The sequence below is a fragment of the Rhinopithecus bieti genome, unplaced genomic scaffold (assembly GCF_001698545.2).
Source record: "Rhinopithecus bieti isolate Rb0 unplaced genomic scaffold, ASM169854v2 scaffold_2723, whole genome shotgun sequence".
Classification (NCBI taxonomy): domain Eukaryota; kingdom Metazoa; phylum Chordata; class Mammalia; order Primates; family Cercopithecidae; genus Rhinopithecus; species Rhinopithecus bieti.
The window spans coordinates 2,848,466-2,873,761 of NW_016804119.1; the positions used below are offsets into that span (position 1 = coordinate 2,848,466).

At 46.1% G+C, this 25,296-nt stretch overlaps 1 protein-coding gene across 4 annotated transcripts; it reads right to left on the reverse strand.

The window, feature by feature from the left end:
• LOC108523832 (zinc finger protein 808-like) lies at positions 1-25,242 on the reverse strand. Of its 4 annotated transcripts, XM_017864627.1 has the most exons (6): positions 19,352-19,468; positions 13,426-13,429; positions 12,187-12,230; positions 11,831-11,881; positions 7,327-7,453; positions 1-2,887 (listed from the first exon to the last, which is right to left on the reverse strand). In XM_017864627.1, exons 1-6 carry the CDS (start codon positions 19,466-19,468, stop codon positions 201-203), a joined length of 3,030 nt encoding a protein of 1,009 aa, XP_017720116.1. In that variant the 3' UTR covers positions 1-200. The 4 variants fall into 4 exon arrangements, with proteins under 4 accessions (XP_017720116.1, XP_017720099.1, XP_017720103.1 ...); XM_017864610.1 differs by lacking the exons at positions 12,187-12,230; positions 13,426-13,429; positions 19,352-19,468 and adding exons at positions 19,834-19,935; positions 25,092-25,242 and having other exon boundaries at positions 11,831-11,912; XM_017864614.1 differs by lacking the exons at positions 12,187-12,230; positions 13,426-13,429; positions 19,352-19,468 and adding an exon at positions 16,844-16,900 and having other exon boundaries at positions 11,831-11,912.
• Between the last annotated feature and the right edge of the window lie 54 nt (positions 25,243-25,296).

The following is a 25,296-nucleotide window of genomic DNA, read 5'->3' on the forward strand; positions in this document are numbered from 1 at the left end:
AAGGTCTGAAGCTTCACTCCTGAAGTCAGTGAGACCATGAACCCACCAGAAGAAAAAAAATGTGGACAAATCTGAACATCTGAAAGCACAGACTCCGGATACACCATCTTTAAGTACTGTAACACTCACCGTGAGGATCCGTGGCTTCATTCGTGAACTCGGTGAGACCAAGAAACCCACCAATTCCGGACACAATTACATTAGTCAACTTTCCCTAAACCATGAATTGCCTGATGGTGAATAAGCATTGACTGCTCACTAAAGGCTTTGCCACACTCACTACACTTATAAGGTTTCTCTCTAGTGTGAATTCTACTATGTCTTTTAAGGTGTGATTTGCGACTGAAAACTTTGTCACATGCTTCACATTTGTAAGGTTTCTCTCCAGTATGAGTTCTATGATGACTTGAAAGGTGTGACTGTCGATTAAAAACCTTCCCACATTCATTACACTTGTAAGGTTTCTCTGCAGTGTGAATTGTAGTATGTCTTACCAGGAGAGAATTACGCACGAAAGCCTTGTCACAAACTGTACATTTGTAAGATTTCTCTCCGTTATGAAGTCTACGATGGCATACAAGGGATGACCAGTGACGGAAGGTATTTCCACACTCATTACACTTGTAAGGTTTCTCACCACTATGAAGTCTACGATGGCATAGAAGGGATGCCTTCTGACTGAAGGTCTTGCCGCACTCAATGCACTTGTAAGGTTTCTCACCACTGTGAAGTCTATGATGGCATACAAGGGATGACCTGTGACTGAAGGTCTTGCTGCACTCATTACACTTGTAAGGTTTCTCTCCACTATGAATTCTAGTATGTTTTGTCACGTAGGAACGACACATGAAAGCCTTGTCACAAACCGTACATTTGTAAGATTTCTCTCCACCATGAAGTCTTCGATGGCATACAAGGGAGGACTTGTGACTGAAAGTCTTGCCACACTCATTACACTTGTAAGTTTTCTCTCCAGTGTGAATTCTTGTATGTCGTACCAGCTGTGAATTCCACGTGAAAGCTGTGTCACAAACCTTACATTTGTATGGTTTCTCTCCAGTGTGAATTCTCTTATGTGTCTCAAGGGTTGATTTGCGACTGAAAACTTTGTCACATGCTTCACATTTGTAAGGTTTCTCTCCAGTATGAATTCTATGATGACGTGAAAGGTGTGATTGTTGCTTAAAAGCTTTCCCACATTCATTACACTTGTAAGGTTTCTCTGCACTATGAATTCTAGTATGTATTGCCAGGACTGACTTACGCATGAAAGCCTTGTCACAAACTGTACATTTGTAAGATTTCTCTCCAGTATGACGTTTACGTTGGTATACAAGGGATGACCAGTGATGGAAGTTATTGCCATACTCATTAAACTTGTAAGGTTTCTCACCACTATGAAGTCTATGATGGCATAGGAGGGATGACCTGCGACTGAAGGTCTTGCTGCACTCATTACACTTGTAAGGTTTCTCACCACTATGAAGTCTATGATGGCATACAAGGGATGACCTGTGACTGAATGTCTTTCCACACTCATTACACTTGTAAGGTTTCTCACCACTATGAACTCTACGATGGCATACGAGGTATGACATGTGAATGAAGGTCTTGCCACACACATTACACTTGTAAGTTTTCTCTCTAGTGTGAATTCTTCTATGTCGTGCCAGCTGTGAATTACATGTGAAAGCTGTGTCACAAACCTTACATTTGTATGGCTTCTCTCCAGTGTGAATTCTCTGATGTATCTCAAGGGTTGATTTCTGACTGAAAACTTTGTCACATTCTTCACATTTGTAAGGTTTCTTTCCAGTATGAAGTCTATGATGACGTGCAAGGTTTGATTGTTGATTAAAAGCCTTGCCACACTCATTACACTTGTAAGGTTTCTCTCCACTATGAATTCTAGTATGGTTTGCCAGATAGGAATGACATGTGAAAGCCTTGTCACAAACATTACATTTGTAAGGCTTCTCTCCAGTATGAAGTCTATGATGACGTGAAAGGTGTGATTGTTGATTAAAAGTCTTGCCACATTCATTACACTTGTAAGGTTTCTCTCCACTATGAATTGCCTTATGAATTATAAGGGCTGAATTTTGACCAAAGATCTTGCCACACTCAATACACTTGTAAGGTTTTACTCCAGTATGAAGTCTACGATGGCATGTAAGGGATGACACCTGACTGAAGGACTTGCCACACTCATTACACTTGTAAGGTTTCTCACCCATGTGGCATCTCTGATGGCATGCGAGGTACTGCTTGTGATGAAAGAGCTTGCCACATACATCACATTTATATGGTTTGTCTCCTAAATGGATTATCTGGTGTTTCCTTAAGAGTGAGCAATTAAAGGCTTTGTCACTCTCATTACATTGGAAAGATATTTCTCTCATGTGCACTTCCTGTTTTTGTGCGAGTAGTGAAGAATTTGGGGAATTACTCTCATAGTTATTAGAAATATGGATTTGGGGCCTGCAAGAAATTCTTTGGAATGTTGAAAGTGAGGGAGCATCATTGGTAGACTTCTCAAGTTGATTAGCAATTATACCTTTGATCTGAAATAAGTGGAGTTGAGGCAGATGCGAATGAAAGCATGATCCAAGCTGATCATTAATAGGCTTGTTTCCAGCTTGCCTTTGATCATATCGTTCTGTACTCCCAGTCAACATTTTAATTTTTGTCATGGGTGCTTCATGGACATTTCTTTCATCTTCTTGACACTGAAAATCAATGTCATGAATTTCTTTCTCAATATCCTGGAAGCAAAAATCTCCAATGTGATGACTTTCATGTCTTTGCAATGTCCCTGTGTAGAACACTTCCATATTGCCCTGCCCTGTTGACAAGACCTCCTTCATCATGCATTTGGAAGAGATATCTACAAAATATAAACACCAATAGGTTTCCAATTAACTACAGATGGTCAATCATACTGAAGTGTGTAAATGTGATACTTCAGTATGACACTTCATATTTATATGAAGAAGGCTCTCACCAAGAACCAATCTAGCTGACATCTTGCTCTTGGATTTCCCACTTTCCAGATTCATGAGAAATAAATTTCTATATCTTAAGCTTTCCAGTTTATTTCTTTTTTTGTCTGTTTTTGAGACTGAGTAATGCTTCATCACCCAGGCTGGAGCGTAGTGGCACGATTCCCCTCCCTAAAGAGATTCTCGTGCCTCAGCCTCTTGAGCAGCAGGAACTACAGACACATGCACCATGTCTGACTAATTTTTTGTTGTTGGTGTTGTTTTTTCTTTTTTTTGGGAAACAGAATCTAACTCTGTCACCCAGGCTGGAGTGCAGTGGCATGATCATGGTTCACTGCAACATCCACCTCCCAGGTTCAAGTGATTCTTCTGTCTCAGTCTCACAAGAAGCTGGGATTACAGGTGCATAACAACACACCCAGCTAATTTTTGTATTTTTACTACAGACGGGGTTTCACCATGTTGGCAAGGCTGGTCTCGAACTTCTGACCTCAGGTGATCCGCCCGTCTCGGTCTTCCAAAATTTTGGGATTATAGGCGTGAACCATCACGCCCATCCAATTTCTTTTAATTTAGTAGATTCAAGATTTCATTATGTTTGCCCGACTGGTCTCAAACTCCTGACCTCAAGACATCTACCCACCTCAGCCTTTCAAAGTGTTGGAATTAGAGGCGAAAGTCACTGCAGCTGGCCAGTCTAAGCTATTTCTGACAGAACAGTGAAATAAGTGAGACAGGAAAAGGGGCATCTCATCAACATCACTGAAGACTGACAAATCTTATTAAACAAAGGAAGTTGAGACTGTAGTATAAAATGTATATTAAGTCATCTAATAGTATTCACTTGTTTTAAAAAGCAGGTGGATGAAATCACCTGAGGTTGGGAGTTCGAGACCAGCCTGACTAATATGGAGAAACCCCCATCTCCTAAAAATAGAAAAATTAGCCAGCTTTGCGCCAGGCATAATCCCAAATACTTGGGAGCCTGAGGCAGGACAATCACTTGAACCCATGAAGTGGAGGTTGCGGTGAGCCGAGATTGCACCATTGCACTCCAGCCTGGGCAAGTAGAGGGAAACTCCATTAAAAGAAAAGAAAAAAAAAAGAGGCCGGGTACAGTGGCTGATGCCGGTAATCTCAGCACTTTGGGAGGCTGAGATAGATCATTGAGGTCAGGAATTTGAGACAAGCCTAGCCAACAGGGGAAAATCCATCTGTACTAAAAATACAAAATTAGCCAGTGTGGTAGCACATGCCTGTAATCCCAGCTACTTGGAAGGCTAAGGCAGGAGAATCACTTGAACCCGGGAGGTGGAGGTTGTAATGAACTGAGATTCTGCCATTGAACTTCAGCCTGGGCAGCAGGAGCAAAACTCCATCTCAAGGAAAAAAACAAAAAACAAAAAACAAAAAACCCTGGAGGCAAATTAACATTATTTCTCATATAACGACAGCAGGCCCACAGTGTTCATGTACATGATCCCATTTGCACACACAGTAAGTGAGGAACAAGACTTGATCCTGGGCCTGAAGGATCTCACGACATCTACTTAGGCATAATAGCCCAGGCAGTACAGGAAATGACCACACACAGAAAATACAAGCAGAACAGAAAGAAGCACATCAAGAGGGATACAAAGGCTGAGCTGTGCTGCTGACAGTGGTGCCAAGTCATCCCTCATGGATCATGTGCTGAGTCATGATGCCCTGCACACATGGATTCAGGCAGCCTCCTATAATTTTGTCCAGTGGATAAATAAGGGCTTGACTTACTCAGAGTAGTGTTGGAGGGGAGGGGCTCACAGGGAAATTGGGGTGTTCAGGATTACAAAATCAATAGGGTGGAAAGAAATTGTATTTGCATCCAGATCAATGTATCATGTGAGGCAAGGCCAGGAAAGGAAGGGTAAGTGTGGAAGGCAGGAAGTAAGGGCATATAGGAGTGAACTTTGTGCATGCACGTCTGTGGAAATAGACGACGAGTAGCTGGGACTACAGGCGCCCGCCACCTCGCCCGGCTAGATTTTTGTATTTTTTAGTAGAGACGGGGTTTCACCGTGTTAGCCAGGATGGTCTCAATCTCCTGACCTCGTGATCCACCCGTCTCGGCCTCCCAAAGTGCTGGGATTACAGGCTTGAGCCACCGCGTCCGGCAGCAGTTTTACATCTCTTAAGTTAAATGTCTCTGATTTCTAGATTCAAGAATATACTCAACAAAATCCCTTGTGTAGATTCCAGAAATACATACACACACACACACACAAAAACAAGTAAACTATGAAGAGTACAGTAGAGCAACGTAGGAGACCACTGGAGTGAACAAGGATCCTCTGGCTGAGTAGGTAGAGATGAGTTTGTGAAAACAGAGCCAGGCTGAGTGAAGTGGCTCACGTCTGTAATCCCAGCACATTGGGAGGATGGGAGGGTGAATCACGAGGTCAGGAGTTCGAGATCAGCCAGGCCAGCATGGTGAAACACTGTCTCTACTAAAAAAATAGAAAACATTAGCCGGGCATGGTGGTGCACATCTGTAATCCCAGCTACTCAGAAGGCTCAGGTAGGAGATTGCTTGACCTGGGAGGCAGAGGTTGCAGTGAGCTGAGATTGCGCTACTGCACTCCAGCCTGGGTGACAGAGCAATATGCCATCTTAAAAAAAAAAAGAAATTATACCTTTAACAGAAATGTGGTTTCACTATGTGGGCCAAGCTGGTCTTGAACTCCTGACCTCCGGTGATTCACCCATCTCAGCCTTCCAATGGGCTGAGATTACAGACATGAGCCAACGCACCCAGCCTCGCAGTATTATTTATAATAGTAAAGAGAAAAAACCAACCCAGATATCCATCAACAGATAAATATAGGAGGAAAATGTGGTACACACATAAAATGGAATAGTATTCAGCCTTAAAAACAAACTCGGATGGGCAGTGGCTCATGCCTGTAATCCCAGCACTTTGGGAATCCAAGGCCACTGAATCACGTCAGGTCAGGCTATCAAAACCAGCCTGGTCAACATGGCGAAACTGCCATCTGTAATAGAACTACCAAAAATTAGTCGGGTGTGGTGACACATGCCTGTAATCCCAGCCACTCAAGAGGCTCAGGCAGGAGAATCACTTCAACCCAAAAGGTGGAGGTTGCAGTGAGCCAAGATCACGCCAGTGCACTCAAGAGACTCTGACTCAAAACAAACGAATAAACAACCAAAAAAAAAAACCATAGAAATGAGCAACTTGAAAGCCACTGTGTATCTTAAGGAAATGACAGTAGAATTAAACTATGGAAATCTCATTCAATCTCACAAGCTCCCTCTACAACATTGATTAAAACCATATCTGCTACAGGGTTGATCCTACAAAAAACTGAACATAGGTTTTCTTGTTAAAAATGAACAATGACGGCCGGGCGCGGTGGCTCAAGCCTGTAATCCCAGCACTTTGGGAGGCCGAGACGGGCGGATCACGAGGTCAGGAGATCGAGACCATCCTGGCTAACACGGTGAAACCCCATCTCTACTAAAAAATACAAAAAACTAGCCGGGCGAGGTGGCGGGCGCCTGTAGTCCCAGCTACTCGGGAGGGTGAGGCAGGAGAATGGCGTGAACCCAGGAGGCAGAGCTTGCAGTGAGCTGAGATCCGGCCACTGCACTCCAGTTTGGGTGACAGAGCGAGACTCCGCCTCAAAAAAAAAAAAAAAAAACTGAACGACACATATTGGTATGAAAATGTGAAATGAACAAGAGTTCAGTCAAGAGCCTCATACATATGAGGCTGTGAGCCCGAATGACATCCTTGCTGGGAGGAATTTCAACACCACTGACTGCTGCCTAGAGAAGATGATCATTAGTTTATGGGATGAACATTGTCACAGTGCCAGTGAGAGACGCTTCTGTGATGCTCCTCAAAAACCAGAATGAGCTGGGCACGTTGGCTCATGCCTGTAATCCCAGCAGTTTTGGAAGCCAAGGTGAGTGGATCATCTGAGGTCGGGAGTTAGATACGAGCCTGACCAACATGGAGAAACCCTGTCTCTACTAAAAATACAAAATTAGCTGGGCATGGTGGCACATGCCTGTAATCCCAGCTATTTGGGAGGCTGAGGCAGGAGAATCACTTGAACCTGGAAGATGGAGATTTTGGTGAGCCGAGATCATACCACTGCACTCCAGCTTGGACAATAAGAGTGAAACTCCATCTCAAAAAACAAAAACAAAACAAAAAAAAAACATGTATGGGGCAAAATCACAAAAGAGAATGCAAAACCAGGAAGAGCCAACATAGACAAGAGCAGACTCCTCATGTCTGCAGGGACATTTTCCTCACCCACAGACTCCAGGTTCCTGTAGTTCTCCAACATCACTTCCCTGTATAAAGCTCTCTGCGCAGGGTTCAGGCATTTCCACTCTGCCAATGAGAATTCTACAGCCACATCCCTGAAAGTCAAGCGTCCCTAAAATGAAACACACATTTCCACAAAACATTATGTAGGAGTTATTACCTTCACAGGAAATGAGAAAAGAGAAAATAAGTATGTATTTGATCAAAGACCATGTTCTGACAAAACCAAGTTAAGGTATTTTTGAATATTTTTTCCCTATAGTTGCATTTTATTATACTTTTCCTTGAAAGATGTTAAGATCCCATCAGTCATTAGGGAAGTCTGGATTTTATGGACAATATAAAACTATATAAATAAAAAGGAAACACAGGGTCAGGCATGGTGGTTCATGACTATAATCCCAACACTTCAGGAGGCCAACACGGACAGATTATTTGAGGTCCAGAGTTCAAGACCAGCATGGGCTGGGCGCGGTGGCTCAAGCCTGTAATCCCAGCACTTTGGGAGGCTGAGACGGGTGGATCACGAGGTCAGGAGATTGAGACCATCCTGGCTAACATGGTGAAACCCCATCTCTACTAAAAATACAAAAAAAAATTAGCCAGGCGAGGTGCCGGGCACCTGTAGTCCCAGCTACTCAGGAGGCTGAGGCAGGAGAACGGCGTCAACCCGGGAGGCAGAGCTTGCAGTGAGCTGAGATCCGGCCACTGCACTCCAGCCTGGGCGACAGAGCGAGACTGCGTCTCAAAAAAAAAAAAAGACCAGCATGGCCAACGTGGTGAAAACCTGTCTCTACTAAAAACATAAAAATTAGCCGGGTGTGGTGGCAGGCACCTGTTATCCCAGCTACATAGGAGGCTGAGGCAGGAGAATCATTTGAACCCAGGAGATGGAGGCTGCAGTGAGCCAATTTCGCACCACTGCACTCCATCCTGGGCAACAGACTGACACTCCATCTAAAAAAAAAAAAAAAGCAATGACGGGCAGTGGCTCTCGCCTGTAATCCCAGCACCTTGGGAGACCAAGGTAGGCAAATAATGTGGTCAAGAGATTGACACCATCATGGCCAACACGGCAAAACCACGTCTCTACTAAAAATACAAAAAATTAGCTGGGTGTCATGTTGTGGGCCTGTACTCCCAGCTACTCAAGAGGCTGAGGCAGGAGCATCGCTTGAGTCTGGGAGGCAGGCAGTCTGGGAGGTTGCAGTGAGCCGAGATCGCACCACTGCACTTTAGCCTGGCAACAGAGAAAGACTCCATCTCAAAACAACAACAACAAAAAAAAAAAAACAAAAAAAAAAGACAGGGTTTTCTCTACAGATATGTCAGATATTACGTTCCACATACAGCTGACATTTAGTCTCTAGGTGAGCTAAAATACAAGTGCTGTTTCAGAGAGGACAAAGTGCAATGTCGTTGAAAGGAAATCTGAATCTAAAAACTATCATGATTGATCAGGCAGAGTGGCTCATGCCTGTAATCCCAGCACTTTGGAAGGCCGAGGTAGGTGAATCATGAGGTCAGGAGTTCGAGACCAGTCAGGGAACATACTGAAAACCCTTCTCTACTAAAACTACAAAAATTAGCTGGGCGTGGTGATGGGTGTCTGTAATCCCTGATATTCGGGAAGCTGAGGCTAGAGAATTGCTTGAAACCAGGAGGCAGAGGTTGCAGTGAGCCAATATCATGCAACTACACTTCAGCCTGGGTGACAGAGCAATACTCCATCTCCAAAAAAAAAACAAAAAACCTGTCATGATCACAGCAATAGCCATGACTAACATTTTTGAATGCTTCACACGTGCTATACATTGTTCTAAGTGCTTCCCGTGTCATAAGCCATAAAATAACATACTATCCCATGAAGAAAGATCTGTACTTGGAGTCAACTGCATCACACACACTCTAGGAAACTTGCCACAAATCAAATAGCTAAAAATATCAACACGAGCACCTGAATCCGGACGTCTGGGATTCACATGTGAACATAAACACCTAAGTGACAGACACAGCTTTAAACTAAACTGACACAGGTTTATCTAGTGGAGAGAATGTGATAAAGGTCCGAGAGTAAGAACATGGAGCATCCTACAAGGTCACTGAATGGACACACATGGGCATGCATATAATCCTTCACAATACTTCTTATTTTATTTTATTTTTTTCCCAGACGGAGTCTCACTCTATTGCACAAGCTGGAGTGCAGTGGCACAATGTCTCAGCTCACTGCAACCTGTGCCACCGAAGTTCAAGCAATTCTCTTGCCTCAGACTCCCCAGTAGCTGGGATGTGAGGCACCTGCCACCGTGTCCATCTAACTTTTGTATATTTAGTAGCAACGGGGTTTCACCATCTTAGCCAGGCTGGTCTTGAACTCCTGACATCTTGATCTACCCACCTCAGACTCCCAAAGTGCTGGGATTAAAGGCGTGAGCCACCAAGCCTGGACCCTTCTTACTATTAACTCATTATGATGACAGTTGACAACAATGAAAAATACTTAAAATCATTACAATTATAAAAAATAAAACTTATTGCAAATGTGTTTTCTAGATAAACCATGGGCTTATCCATCCATGTGTTCATACACACACATCATGCCATTACACCCGTGGTGGTGTGCACTTCTAATCCCAGCTACCCGAGAGGCTGAGGCAAAAGAATCACTGTAATCCAGGAGTCAGAGGCTACAGGGAAATGAAATCACACCACTGCACTCCAGTCTGGGCGAAAGAATGAGAGTCAATTCAAAAAAATAAAAAATAAAATAAATTCAATGATGTAATAAAGCATCCTGTACCAATGATGCCTATCTCCACTTCCCATTCCACCACGAGTCATTAAAAGTGCAGAGTTTGGCCAAGCACAGTGGCTCAGGCCTATAATCCCAGCACTTTGGGAGGCCGAGCTGGAAGAATCACAAGATCAGGAGTTCAGCCAGCCTGACCAATATGGTGAAACTCCATCTCTACTAAAAATACGAAAAAATGGCCGGGCGCGGTGGCTCACGCCTGTAATTCCAGCACTTTAGGAGACTGAGGCGGGTAGATCACGAGGTCAGGAGATCTAGACCATCATGGCTAACATGGTGAAACCCCATCTCTATTAAAAATTAAAAAAAAAATTAGCCGGGAGTGGTGGTGGGCACCTGTAGTCCCAGCTACTCAGGAGGCTGAGGCAGGAGAATGGCATGAACCCGGGAGGCAGAATTTGCAGTGAGCTGCGATTGCACCACTGCACTCCAGCCTGGGCGACAGAGCGAGACTCTGTCTCAAAAAAAAAAAAAAAAAAAGTACAAAAAAATTAGCAAGGCGTGGCAGCAAATGCCTGAAATCCCAGATCCTCGGGAGGCTGAGGCAAAAGAATTGCTTGAAGCCACAAGGCAGAGGTTGCAGTGAGCTGAGATCCTGCCACTGCAATCCAACCTGGGCAACAGAGCAAGACTCCATCTCAAAAACGTGCAGTCAGGCCAGGTTGGCTGTCTGCCATCAGGAATGCCAGCAATTTGGGAGGCCAAGATGGGAGGATCACTTGAGGCCAGGATATCAAGGCTATAGTGAGCTATGATTGCACCACTGCACTCCAGCCTGGACAACAAAATAAAAATATAATATAAAAAATAAGGCCGGACACAGTAGCCCACACCTTTAATCCCAACACTTAGGGAGTCTGAGACAGGCAGATCACGAGGTCAGAAGTTCCAGACCAGCCTAACCATGATGAAACCCTGTCTCAACTAAAAATACAAAAGTTAGCTGGGTGTGGTGGTGCGTGCCTGTAGTCCAGGCAACTTGGGAGGCTGAGGTAGAAGAACTGCTTGAAACCCGGAGGGGGAGGTTAAATTGAGCCGAGATGGTGCCATTGCACTCCAGCTTTAGTGACTGAGTGAGACTCCATCCTAAAATAAAGAAATACGTACATACATACATACATACATACATACGGTGACCCATGTCTATTATTCAGGCTCTTTGGGGGGTTAAATTAGGGATTCGTTGAGCCCAGGAGTTTGAGGCTGCTGTAAACTCTGAATTGTGTCATTGTACTCCAGAACGAAGCCACAGAGTGACACCTTCTCTCTCTCTCTCTTTTTTCTGCCACCTCCCAGGCTGGAATGCAGTGGCACAATTTCGGTGTACAGTAACTTCCACCTCCCGGGTTCAAGTGATTCTCCTGCCTCAGCCTCCTGAGTAGCTGAGATTACAGGTATGCACCACCACATGCAGCTAATTTTTGTATTTTTAGTAGAGATAGGGTGTGAGCCCTTCCCACAACCATGCCCAGTGGAGCCTCTTCCCAAGTTCATGTCACTGGGTCACAGGAGATGGAATCTCAGAGCAGGTGACAGGAACTGAGGACAGGCATGGGTGAGTGCGAGCGAACCTGTCAGGCAAAATGCTTCAGACTCAGAAAAGACTGGCTACTACAACACCTGGCATTTCAGAAAGGAAAGAGACAGATTAATCCCCAGAGGAACATCACTCACCTGAGGAAGGGCCATGCCTGCCTCCTTTCCTTTCCTCTTCTCAGCTGCTTCCTCATGTAACATGAGTCTTTAGAAATCAATCCTATATGTGAAAAAAAAGGTAAGACTTCGTGTTAGAAATGACTCACTCCCTTCCTCTGACAAAAACACATGAACGGGGAGACCTCACCATGTAGAAAGATGTTCCCCCACTGCCCACTGCACCAGAGATCATGGAGAGATAAGAAAACCCCACAGGAAGACCTATAAGTGCATGTTTGACCTCAGTCTTCAGATCTCACTCCCCTCCTGGAGAAGCCCCCACACACGAGGCAGCAGGGGTGGGCTGGGCTGCACTGATCTCCCTTTCAGGATACAGACTCATCCCTCATCAAACCCCATCCAGAGGACAGCCCCTCATCTCACAGACTGAGCTCAGCCCTCAGAAATGGAGGACACAGAGCTTCGATGCTCAATGCTGCACACAGATGACAAGCACCTGGGCCACTGCAGCTATTACTGAGGGTGGGCTCCATCCCTTCAGAATAAGAATCCCTGCTAAAGCAGCACAAAAGCTCTATTTGCAAAATGTTCTGCACTCTAATGTGAAGCCAGGGTTGAGCTCCACTCAGAGGGGGTGAGCCCAGCACAGCCCCACGTTCTGGCTCTGCTCTCCCCTTGGGGCCTTGTTCTCACCAGGATCCAGACAGTGGATGGCAAAGGCACAAAAGTAATCACAGTGAGGCTGGGTGCAGTGGCTCACGCCTATAATCCCAGCACTTTGGGAGGCAGAGGTGGGTGGATCATGGAGTCAGGAGTTCAAGACCAGACTGGCCAACATGGTGAAACACTGTCTCTACTAAAAATACAAAAATTAGCTGGGCATGGTGGTGGACACAAGTAATCCTAGCTATTCAGGAGCCTGAGACAGGAGAATTGCTTGAAGCAGGAGGCGGAGCTTGCAGTGAGCCGAGATCCCACCACTGCACTCCAGCCTGGGTGACAGAGCAAGACTCCGTCTCCAAAAAAAAAAAAGAAACCACACAGAACAGTAAATGTGGACCAGAGGTGGGATGAAGGTTGGGCTGTGTGTAAGGAAAATAAATCTTGGGGCCCCAAATCACTAAGCAAAAGAGAAAAGTCAAGGTGGAAACCGCTTAGGGAACAAGACTCCCCTTCTATTCAAAGTTACCCCTCTGCTCCCTGACATAGATGCATGATGCATATCTGAGTGCCTCCTTTGGAAAGGCTAATCAGAAACTCAAAAGAAGGACCCAGCACAGTGACTCAGGACTGTCTGTCATCCCAGCACTGTGGGAGGTGTAGGCAGGCAGATCACTTGGGGTCAAGAGGTGGAGACCAGCCCAGCCAACATGGTGAAACCCCATCTCTACTAAAAATACAAAAATGATCGGGGCATCTACTTGGGAAGCTGTGGCAGGAGAATCACTTGAACCCAGGAGGCAGAGGTTGCAGTGAGCCGAGATCGTGCCATTGCACTCCCCCCGGCCCACAAGAGCAAAAATTTGTCTTAAAAAAACAAAAAAAATTGGAAGTGATTATCTTCTCACTCTTTTCACGTATACATGTAAGTTTCTCTTTATATTATAAATTACAACACTTACAAATAATGTAATATATTTCCCATATTTAAAACACATACTGTCAAGTTCGGCTAAGTTTCTGGAAGTACACAGTCACTCTCAACTGAGATGTGCAGACTGCAAGGGAATGTGTTTAGGGTTTAGGAAGTCACTTATGGACACCTGAAGGTGGGGATGCCTGTTTGATGTCCCAGGAGAGAGCTGAGGAGACAACTGGATGCAGGATTGTAGAGCTCAGTGGCGAGGCCTGCAGGGGACATGGAGTCGTGTAGGTGGGTGAAAGCTCTGAGATGATAAGGTTCAAGGTGATTTGAGTCTAATCCCCTGTTTTTGCTCATCTTGGAGAACTGGAATCCACTTGAAATTTGAGTTAAAAATGGGCAGTAACCGCTCCCAGAAGAAAAGCCACACACTGTATTTTGTCAGTCATTTCAGGAGTCAGTGTCACTCTGACTGAGCTTTCCTGGTCTTATTCCTCACCTCTATGTTACAGGTGGCCTCACCGAGGCTCACAGCAGGAGACATTTCACCAAGTTATCCTGAGAAGCTCTGAGGTGAGGAGGAACGAGGTGCGGCTGAATCCCATGTGATGGCCTGGAAGGCCCAATAGGCTGTCTTGGTCTTCCCCCTCTAGAAAATTCCAAGACCAGCCAGGAGTGGTGACTCACCCTTGTAATCCCAACACTTTGGGTAGCTGAGGCAGGCAGATCACTTGAGCCTAGAAGTTTGAAACCAACATGGGCAACATAGTTAACCCCATCTCTACCAAAAATACAAAAAATTAGCTAGGGCTCGTGGCATGCATCTGCGGCCCCAGTTACTTGGGAGGATGATGCAAGATCACTTGAGGCTGGGAGGCAGAGGTTGCAGTGATCTAAGATGATTCCAGGATGGAATGCAGTGACACTTGATCTTACAAAAAAAAAAAAAAGCAGCCAGACAAGGTAGCTCACACCTGTAATCCCAACACTTTGGGAGGACAAACTGGGCAAATCACGAGGTCAGGAGTTCGAGACTATCCTGGCCAATATGGTGACATCCCTACTAAAAACACACAAATTAGCCAGGTGTAGGGGTTCACGCCTACAGTCCCTGCTACTTGGGAGGCTGAGGCAAAAGGATTGCTTGAACCCAGTAGGTGGAGGTTGCAGTGAGCTGAGATCATGCCATTGCACTCCAGCCTGGGCGACAGAGCAAGACTCCATCTCAAAGAAAAACAAACACACACAAATTCCAGGACTATCTTTTATACACCTGAGCAAAGCAAACTTCTTTCAAGTTGTAAGGTTCTGATGGCATCAATCCCAAACATACAATTACTCACTCCCAAAAAAGTGTTCAAAATACGCACGACTGTGCACACATAGCAATAGGTCTTTGAAACACTGAAAAAGAGGCAGCCGTAGAAATGAGATCTGAGCAAATATTTTTCTCATGAACATATGGGCTCTGCTAAACCAAGGTTCCAAGTCAATCCAGCCCATCCTTCAACATCTGTAGAGAATATTATGGACCAGAGGAAGACATTTACTTAGAAGCTCACAGATCACCATTTTTTCTGATGACAAAAGAAAAGAAAATGGAATAGGCTACTTCAACTAAATTTTCATGTTAGGGTAAAGAAAAAAGGTCCTTGGTATCATTATCAAGTACACACTGAAACAACCGAACATCACATATCATGTAGTAGAAAATGTTTTCGATATATGATACAGACTAGAAAGCACACAGTCCTCAATGTAAACAGAACACAATTTCATAGAGAAACAATTTTAAAATGGGTAAAAAATATAGATCTAATGAAATCTTGGGTAAAAGGAGAAATATTTGAAAATATATCATACTTTGAAAACAATGAGGCCAGGCATGGTGACTCACACCTATTATCCCAGCACTTTGGGAGGCCGGGGCAGGAAGACCACAAGGTTAGGAGTTCGAGACCAGCCTGGCCAACATGGAGAAACCAGGTCTCTACTAAAAATAGAAAAATTAGCAGGGTATAGTTGTGCACACCTGTAACCCCAGCTGCTCGGGAGGCTGAGGCACAAGAATCTCTTGACCCCAGGAGGTGGAGGTTGCAGTGAGACCACTGCACTCCAGCCTGGGTGACAAAGAGAGTTTCAATAAATAAATATATATATATATATCTAAACATTAGCTGGGCTACTCCTCCGGTCCCAGCTACTCCGGAGTCTGAGGAGGGAAAATCACTTGAGCCCAGGAGGTTGCCGCTGCTCTGAGCTGTGATCCTGCCACTGCACTCCAACCTGGGAAACAGTAAGAGTGTCTCAAAAAATTAAAATTAAAATTAAAGGCCGGGCATGGCGGCTCATGCCTGTAATCCCAGCACCTTGGGAGGCTGAGGCGGGAGGATCACTGAGGTCAGGAGTTCAAGACTAGCCTGACCAAGATGGAGAAATCCCATCACTACAGAAAATACAAAATTAGCCAGCCATGGTGGTGCTCTCCTGTAATCATAACTACTCAGGAGGCTGAGGCAGAAGAATCACTTGAACCCCAGAGGTGAAGGTTGCGGTGAGCCAAGATCACGCTGCTGCACTTTAGCCTGGGCAACAAGAGCAAAACTCGGTCAGTCCTTATTTAACCTCTTGTTGCTCTTCTACCCAATCTTTCGATTGCCCTCAACCTCTATATATTACGGCCTCTTATCTCTGGGTCTCCTCTGCTCTGTTAAATTCTCTCTTCCCTGTTACATTCCCCTGTCCCCACTCTCTAGCACCCCAAAAACCCAAGTGTCCTTCCTTCCGTGGTTCTCCCTGTTCTCCTGGCCACCAGCACCACTCTGGAGGTTTGAAGTAAGACGCCTGTACCCCGGAGAAGCGCATTTTCCGGGGGGTGGAGCTGGGCAGGCAAGAATACCCGGTGTCACAGGACAAGCCCCTGGGACCTGCCCAACGCTGGTTCAGGGGAAGCGATGACTGCAGAGGGAAGACTTGGGGAGCAGCAGGGCCCAGCACAAGGAAGGACTTGGGGCGCAACGGCGCCTTAAGACAAGAGTGGCACCTGCAGGCACCCAGGACCCAGGAAGAAGACGCAGCCTCCCTGGGACTGGGGCTGGGAGCCTGGGAGGCGAGCCTGGAGGCGCCCAGGGTGGGAATCCACCTCGCGGGTGAGGACTTTAAAAAGCATGGGGTGAGAGGAGTCAGAACAAGGTTTTGACCAGAAAAACTGCGGTATAGGAAGTGTACACACTGCCCTATAATAGAAAGACCGGGTACGGGACGAGCCTCCGGACGACTTCAACCCCAAAAGGAAGCAACTCCTGGACTCTTAAGGGGACGTCTCAGTTTTCTCTGGGTGAAGGAAGACAGGCGAGAATTTCCAGGTCCGTGGGGACCCCACGTCCCAGGGACAGAAGCGCCAGGGACCTGGGAAGGGCATACTTAATACATGACAGAGCGAAACTCACGCGCCGCGGTGGGACCTTCACTCCACGGACTCCCCTTCCGGGTTTGCGCGCGCAGGACAGAAGCTAGGCCTGGGCGGGCCCGCGAGCAGTTTGGCGGGGCCTGTGCGGGGTAGGGGCGGAGAGACCTTGCCCTTTAGAACCGGCAGACAGCGGGGCCGGGGCGGGAACCGTGCGTCTCTCGGCGTCGCACCCAGTGTCTCTGTTTTCTGGGTTTTTGGAGGTGAGAGCAGCCAGGAAGGCTGAGGCATAATTCAAGAGCCCTGGAATTGTCTGGAACGGACATGCAAACTAGAATGTGAAATGCAAAGCCCTGTCTGGGTGGAACGTACGACTTCATGCTGACGGCCCACAGAACAGAATAGAAATCCTCTCCATTTCCATTCTCTATTCACTCGGGAGGGAGAGTCCACCCTGTGCTCAGCTTCAGAGACTCCCCTAGGGCCTCCCCCTGGGATGCGGGACGGAGTGCTCAGGCCAGGAAGAAGTGAGGTCACCACTTGCTGCTTAAACAAAACAAGGTTGCAGGCACGGGGCTGAAGCCTGAGGTCCCAGCTACTCAGGACGCAGCAGCGGGAGAATCGCTGAAACTGGGGGTCCAGGCCAGTCTGGGCGACAAAGTGACACCCCCTCCCGCAGGGCTCCCTTCCTTGTCTCTCTCTGGCTGTTTTTCTTTTTTCCTTTTTTTTTTTGAGATGGAGTCTAGCTCTCTCGCCCATGCTGGAGTGCAGTGGCAAGATTTTGGATCACTGCAAGCGCCTCCTCCTGGGTTCACACCATTCTTCCGCCTGTCTTTCCAGTAACTTTGACTACAGGTGCCGCCATGACGCCCGTCTGTTTTGCATTGTTAGTACAGAGGGGGTTTCACCGTGTTAGCCAGGATGGTCTGGATCTCCTGATCTCGTGATGCGCCTGCCTCAGCCTCCCAAACTGCTAGGATTACAGATGTAAGCCACTGCGGCTGGCCTTGTGTGTGTTTGCTTTTGTTTTTACTGTTTTTAAATAAAATTTTTCATGGTGTGAGATAGGGATCCAGCATTATTCTTTTCCATGTGAATATCCAGTTAGTTGTCCCAGCACATTTGTGAAAGAGATCTATTACTTTCTCTTTTTTTACTTTTTTCTTTCCTTTTATTTATGAGACAGAGTATTTCTCTGTGGCCCATGCTGGAGTGCAGTTGCGAGATTGTGGCTCACTGCAGCCTCTGCCTCCTGGATGGAAGCTATTCTTCTGCCTCAGCCTTTGGAGTAGCTGCTATTACAAGCACACACAACCACGCCCAGCTAATTTTCGTATTTTTGGTAGAGATGGGGTTTCACCATGCTGGCCAGGCTGGTCTGGAACTCCTGACTTCAAGTGATCCGCCTGCCTCGGCCTCCCAAAGTGCTGGGATTACACTTGTGAGTCACCGTGCCTGGCCCAGGAAATATTCTTTACTTCACTTTTTAAATGTGAGAAAATATAATTGAAAAACAAAGAGTATTCTGCCAAATGAGAAATCATCTCCACGACGATAATAGAGAAAGAACGAAAAACTATTTTATTAATAAATAAGCTTCAGGACAGAATGTGACGGGAAATAGAGGCAAACAGCTAAGAGGTTGAAAAGAGAGAAAGAAACGTCACTCTTCTATACAACCCATTAAGTACGTGTTTTCAAGATAAACACTAATCAGTCCTCAGGGAAGAGGACTTGAGACGCCATTGGTTACACATAGTTCATCCTGGCTCTACTTGGTAACAGAGTTGAGAATCTCTGTCAGCTAATTAGCATCATCCCGAGAGAGGGGGAATACCCTAACACTAACCATAATACAAAAATAATCTGGGTGTGGTGGCAGACACCTGTAATTTCTCTCTATTTTTAGTACAGACAGGGTTTCACCAAGCTGGCCAAGCTGGTTTTGAACTCCTGAAGTCAAGTGACTTGGAAGTCTCGGTGTCCCAAAGTATTGGGATTACAGGCTTGAGCCACCAGGGTCAGCCAGGAAAACTCTTAGAAGTTGCGCCTGCATTCCCCTGGACTCAGGTTGCAGGACCACATTCCTCTCGAGGCTCAGAATTACTTAAAGGTCCAAAGCTTTACATTGGAATCATTTGATGTTTGAATTATTTAATTTCCTACTGAGACACAGGTGCTATTTATCTTGTTGTTTGCTTTTTTTTTTTTTCTTTCTGTTTTGAGATGGAGTCTCACTTTGTTGCCCAGGCTGCAGAGCAGTAGCACAATCTCGGCTCACTGCAGCCTTTGCCTCCCAGGTTCAAGCAATTCTCCTGCCTCAGTCTCCCGAGTAGTTGGGACTACAGGCATGTGCCACCATGCCCGGCTAATTTTTTTGTATTTTTAGCAGAGACAGGGTTTCACCATGTTGGTCAGGTGGTCTCGAACTCCTGACCTCGGGATCGGCCCACCTTGACCTCCTGAAGTGCTGGGATTACTGGCCTGAGCCACCGCACCTGGCTATTGCTTGTCTTTCAAAGCAAGTACCCAAGTTCTTCAGAAATACAACCCTGGGCCAGGAGCAGTGGCTCACACCTGTAATCCCAGTACTTTGGAAGGCCGAGCCTGGAGGATCATCTGAAATGAGAAGTTCAAGACCAGCCTGGCCAACATGGTGAAACCTCATCTCTACAAAACTATAAAAATCAGCCAGGCATGATGGCTGGTGCCTGTAGTCCCAGCTCCTCTGGAAGCTGAAGCAGGAGAATCACATGTACCGGGGAGATGGAAATTGCACTGACCAGAGATCACACCATTTAACTCCAGCCTGGGCAACAAGAGTGAAACCCCATCTCCATCTGAAAGAAGAAAAGAAGAAAAGAAAAGAAAAGAAAAGACTACCTCAGAAGACAGAAAACGCATTTGCAAATTTTCTAAATAAATGTCCTAAGAAAAGAGATGAAAGGAAAGAAGATCTCTTTATTTTCAAAGGAGGGATTGTACCTCTCATTTATTGGCTTGTTTGTTTGAGACAGGGTCTAGCTCACTCACCCAGGCTGGAATGTGGTGGCAAAAACAGGGCTCACTGCAGACTTCAACGTCCTGGTTCAAGTGATCCTCCCACCTTTTTCATCAAGCATTTGGAAGAGATATCTACAAAATATAAACACAATACATTTCCAATTAAGTCCAGATGGTAAACCATACTGAAGTGTGTAAATATGACACAAAAAAATACTTAACTTTAAACTTCCCAAACATGATCTTCAAAGATTAGGAGCACAAAAGGAGTAAGATTCTTTAATAAATAAAGGGCGATTATATGTCCTTCAAATCATTTCTATGGAAGCCTATTTCCAATATCATGACAAAACACTGACACGGCAGAAACATGTTTAAGCCTAAAGTCAGGAGTGTTTTTCCACTGTGACCCTAAAGTGCATCACAGTCTACAAAAAACATATCACTGTCACATCAAGGAAAAGAAAACTATATATTTTTCATATTTACAGAATTTCTACTGTATACAAATAAATTCTAAAAGACCAAACAACATACTATATTGGTAAATAATCCACAACAAGCTTATGTAAGGGTAACCAAAATCAATGGAAATTCTGTATTGTCAAATAATCATAGCACAGAGAAGATAAGAAAAGATTACAAAAATCAGGCAGGCATGGTGGTGGGCACCTGTAGTCTCAGCTACTCGGGAATCGCTTGAACCTGGGAGGTGGAGATTTCAGTGAGCCAACATTGTGCCACTGCACTGGCAGAGTGAGATTCCATCTCAAAAAAAAAAAAAGTTAACACAATCTTTTTCTGAATACCTGTCATGAAATTACCTATATCCACGCAGAACAGGGACTTATTGAAATTAACAAGTGCAGTGTGTCAGTTATATTACATATCATATACTGAAAAGCCGTATGTGAAATCTTAAATATTAATCAGTAAACCATTGTAATCCATGATAAAACCAGCAAGCAAATAATAAGTACATTTATACAGCCTGCAGAATTCTAAACAATTCTCTCTTAAGAAAAAAGCCACAACTTCTACTTCCCACCAGCACACACTATAAGAACTGAAATACATGTTAAGATCACCACCTTCTGATGTATGAGTTCAAGTAAATACACAGCATTAAAAGGAATAAGAACTGACGAACGGTGTCGGAGGGTGCAATTATGATGTCACAGGTACAGTTAGGTAACACCAGGCAATACAGCAATTTTATATACATGCATTGCCCTTAGTTATCTAGTTCACTGTGCATAAAATATAAAACATAGACTGTGTACTGGGAAAATTTATAAACTGAGGTCACAGAAAACATTGCATAAAACAAATTGCACAATAAAAACAACAAAAACCTGATGCAGGCTCCCTGGTCTGAACGATTATATTGGCCAAAAGCGATGTTCAGAGTTCTTATTGTCCAATAGGATGTTCCTGCAGATGGTGCCTTTGGAGAGGAATTTGGGTCATGGGGTGTTGGGACTACTCGCGAATAGGACCAGTCGCTTTTATTTTATTATTTATGTATTTATTTATTTATTTATTGAGACGGAGTTTCCCTCTTGTTGCCCAGGCTGGAGTGCAATGGCGCAATCTTGGCTCACCGCAACCTTTGCCTCCTGGGTTCAAGCAATTCTCCTGCCTCAGCCTCCCAAGTAGCTGGGATTACAGGTATGCGCCACCACACCCAGCTAATTTTGTAGTTTTATAGAGACGGGTGTCTCTATATTGGTCAGGCTGGCCTTGAACCCCCAACCTCAGGTGATTCACCTACATCAGCCTTCCGAAGTGCTAGAATTACAAGTGTGAGCCACCGCGCATGGCCACGACTACTGCTTTTATAAAGGGAAACATTAAAGAGCTGATTGTTATTTCTTTTTTTGTTTTTTGAGACCAGGTCATGCTCTATCACTCAGGCTGGAGTGCAGTGGCATGATTCTCCTGCCTAAAGAGATTCTCCTGCCTCAGCCTCCAGAGTAGATGGGACTACAGAGGCATGTCACCATTCTTGGCTAATTTTTTTTTCTTTTTTTGTGGGGGAGACAGAGTCTCACTCTATCACCCAGGCTGGAGTGCAGTGGTGCAATTGTGGCTCACTGCAATTTCTGCCTCCTAGCCAGGTCCAAGTAATTCTTCTGCCTCAGCCTCCAGAGTAGCTGGAATTAGAGGCATGTGTCAACATGGCCAGCTAATTTTTGTATTTTTGGTAAAGACAGGGTTTCACCATGTAGGCCAGGCTGGTCTCGAACTCATGACCTTCAGCGATTTGCTCCCAAAGTGCTGGGATTACAGGCATGAATGAGCCACCACACCTGGCTTTGATGTTCCTTACTTTTTCTTTTTTTTTTTTTCAGACGGAGTCTAGCTCTGTTGTTCAGGCTGGCATACAGTGATGGAATCTCGGTTCACTGCAACCTCTGCCTCCCGAGTTCAAGCAATTCTCCTGCCTCAGCCTCCCGAGTAGCTGGTATTTTAGGCATCTGCCACCACTTCTGGCTAATTTTTGTATATTTTAAGTAGAGATTGAGTTTCACTGTGTTGGCCAGGCTGGTCTCGAACTCCTGACCTCCTGATCCACTCACCTCTGTCTCCCAAAGTGCTGGGATTACAGGCATGAGTCACCATGCCCTGACGTCCCTTTTAAAAACTGCTATGGCCTCGGCTTGGTGGCTCACGCCTGTAATCCCAGCACTTTGGGAGGCCGAGGCAGCAGGTCACCTGAGGTCAGGAGTTAGAGACCAGCCTGGATCAACATGAAGAAACCTCATCTCTACTAAAAACACAAAATTAGCTGGGCATGGTGGTACATGCATGTACATCCAGCTACTCGGGAAGCTGAGACAGTAGAATCACTTGAAGCCGGGAAGCGGAGGTTGTGGTGAGCTGAGATCATGCCATCGCACTCCAGCCTGGGCAACAAGAGCAGAACTCCCTCTCAAAAAAAGCGGGGGGGCTATGTAGGCCAGACGTGGTGGGTCATCTCTGTAATCCCACCTGTAATCCCAGTAATTTGGGAGGCCAAGGCAGGAGGATACTTTGAGCCCAGGATTTTGAGACCAGCCTGGGAAACATAGTGAAATCCCGTTTCCAAAACAACTAGCCGGGCTTGGTGGCTCATGCCTCTGGTCCCAGTTACTCAGAAGGCTGAGGTAGGAGGATCGCTTGAGCCCAAAAGGTCGAGGCTGCAGTTAGAGATCATGACAGTGCACTCTAGTCTGGGTGATAGAGCCAGACCCTGTCTCAAGATATTATTTAATGAATTAAATTAAAAGTATTATGTAATAACAGACAGTGACTTTTTTCCCACTTCAATACGCACATCCTACCCCATCCTAGGAAAAGGGAAGGCAGTGATTCACAACTGAATAGTCACTTCCCTCTGGCTGTATAGGGATTCCAAGTGGAAGATACCCCTGATGCCAAGATTTATAGAATGTACATGTCTTATAGATACAAATTTTGAAATTCTCAATCTCATCTGTATAATTTAAACAAGTTTTTGTTAGATTATATACACGGAAGTCAACATGTCACAACTAATCATATCCAATGAACTCACGCACTCATCTAAACCCAAAGTCTCTTGCCCCTTGTTTTCTTTTGAGACAGTGTCTCTCTCTGTTGTCCAGGCTGCAGTGTAGTGATATGATATCAGCTCACTGCAGCCTGGACCTCCTGGGCTCAAGTCATCCTCCCAGCTCGGCCTCCAGAGCAGCTGGACTGAGTACAGGTGCACACCATTAGGCCCAGTTATTTACTGTTTTTTTTTGTTGTTGTTTTTTGTTTTGGCAGAGATAGGGGTCTCACTATGTTGCCCAGGCTTGTCTCGAACTCCTGGACTCAAGCAATCCCCTTGCCTCAGTCTCCTGAAGTGTGGAGATTACAGGCATGAGCCACTGTGCCCAGCCCCTCTGTCTTCATTACGGTGCTTCCTTCCCTAATTCTGTACATATCTCTCATTCTCCCCTTCTCTCTCTAGCTGTTGTTTTTTCTTTCTCCCTGGGATTCTGTTTTTCATTTGTACCCCTCTCCTCTTCTGCTGTTTATCTCCTTCTTCCCTCTATTCCTTCTCTTCCACCTCTTCTGCTCCATCCTCGCAACTTATTAACCTCTTATTGCTCCTCCCCAATCTTTCAGTTGTCCTCAGTCTCCATCTATTTCTGCCTCTTCTCCCATCTCTGAGCCTCCTCTGCTCTCCCTGTTAAATTCTCTCTTCCCTGACATACTCCCCTATCCCCACTCTGTGGCACCTCAGATCCCCAGTTGTCCTCCCTGCTGTGGTTCTCCCTCTGTTCTCCTTGACACAAACACCACTCTGATGTCTGTCCTGGCTCCAAATCCCTCCCTCTCTCCCTCACTCTGATGAGCCTCCCTCTTTGCTGCCACTCCCCCTACCTTGCCGTCCTTCATCTCTGTACATCTAGCTTTTCTCTACGTTTCTCCAGTTGCTTTTCTTCTCCTGCTTTCCTAGTTTTTCTTGTCTTTTTTTCCCCCACTTTTGCCATCTCACCAATCCTCCACTTTTGCCATCTCACCAATCCTCTATTTTTCCATCTGTTATGGGCTTTTCTTATTCTTCTTTTCTCTGTCTCAGGTTTTCTACTGCTGTCTGTCTCCTAATCCCTTCGCCCACACAATCGCAGGAGGGTTTGGAGTAAGATGCCTGCATCCCGTAGGAGCGCATTTTCCAGGGGCTGGAGCTCGGCAGGCAAGAAGACCCCGTGTCACAGGACAGGCCCCTGGGACCTCCCCCAATGCGGGTTCAGTGGAAGCGGTGACTGCAGAGGGGAGACCTGGGGAGCAGCAGGCCGTGGCAAGAGGAGGGAGGTGGGTTGCGGGGCGACGGCGCCTTAGGACAAGGATGTGGTCTGCAGGATCCCAGGACCCAACAGAGGACTCGACCTCCCCGGGACTGAGGCTGCGGCGCGGCGCTGCAGGGCCCAACGAGGGGGAGGCTGCAAGGCGCGCCCCAGGCAAGAATCCACCTCACGGGTGAGGACTTTGAATAGTGCGGGGCGGGATTAGTCAGAACAAGGTTCTGAGCAGAAAAACTACACAATAGTGTATACATTGCCCTATAACAGAAAGACTGGGGACGGGAACAGCCTCCGGACGACTTTAAACCCAAAAGGAAGCGACCCCCGGGCTCTCACGGGGATGTCTCAATTTGCTCTGGGCGAAGGAAGACGGGCGAGAATTTCGAGGTCTGTGGGGACCCCACGTCCCAGGGACAGAAATGCCGGGGACCTGGGAAGCGGAGACTTAATGCAACACAGAGCAAAACTCACCACGGCGATGTGACCTTCATTCCACCCGATCCGCTTCCGGGTTTGCGTTAATCTGCGCGCGCAGGACAGAAGCCAGGCCTGGACGGGAAGCGGGAGGAGGTCGGCGGGTCCTGGGCGAGGCAGCGGCGGGGCACCAGGCGGACAGACCCTGCTCTTTAGAACCGGCAGAGGGCGGGGCCGGGGCGGGGCCGCGGGGCCGGGGCCG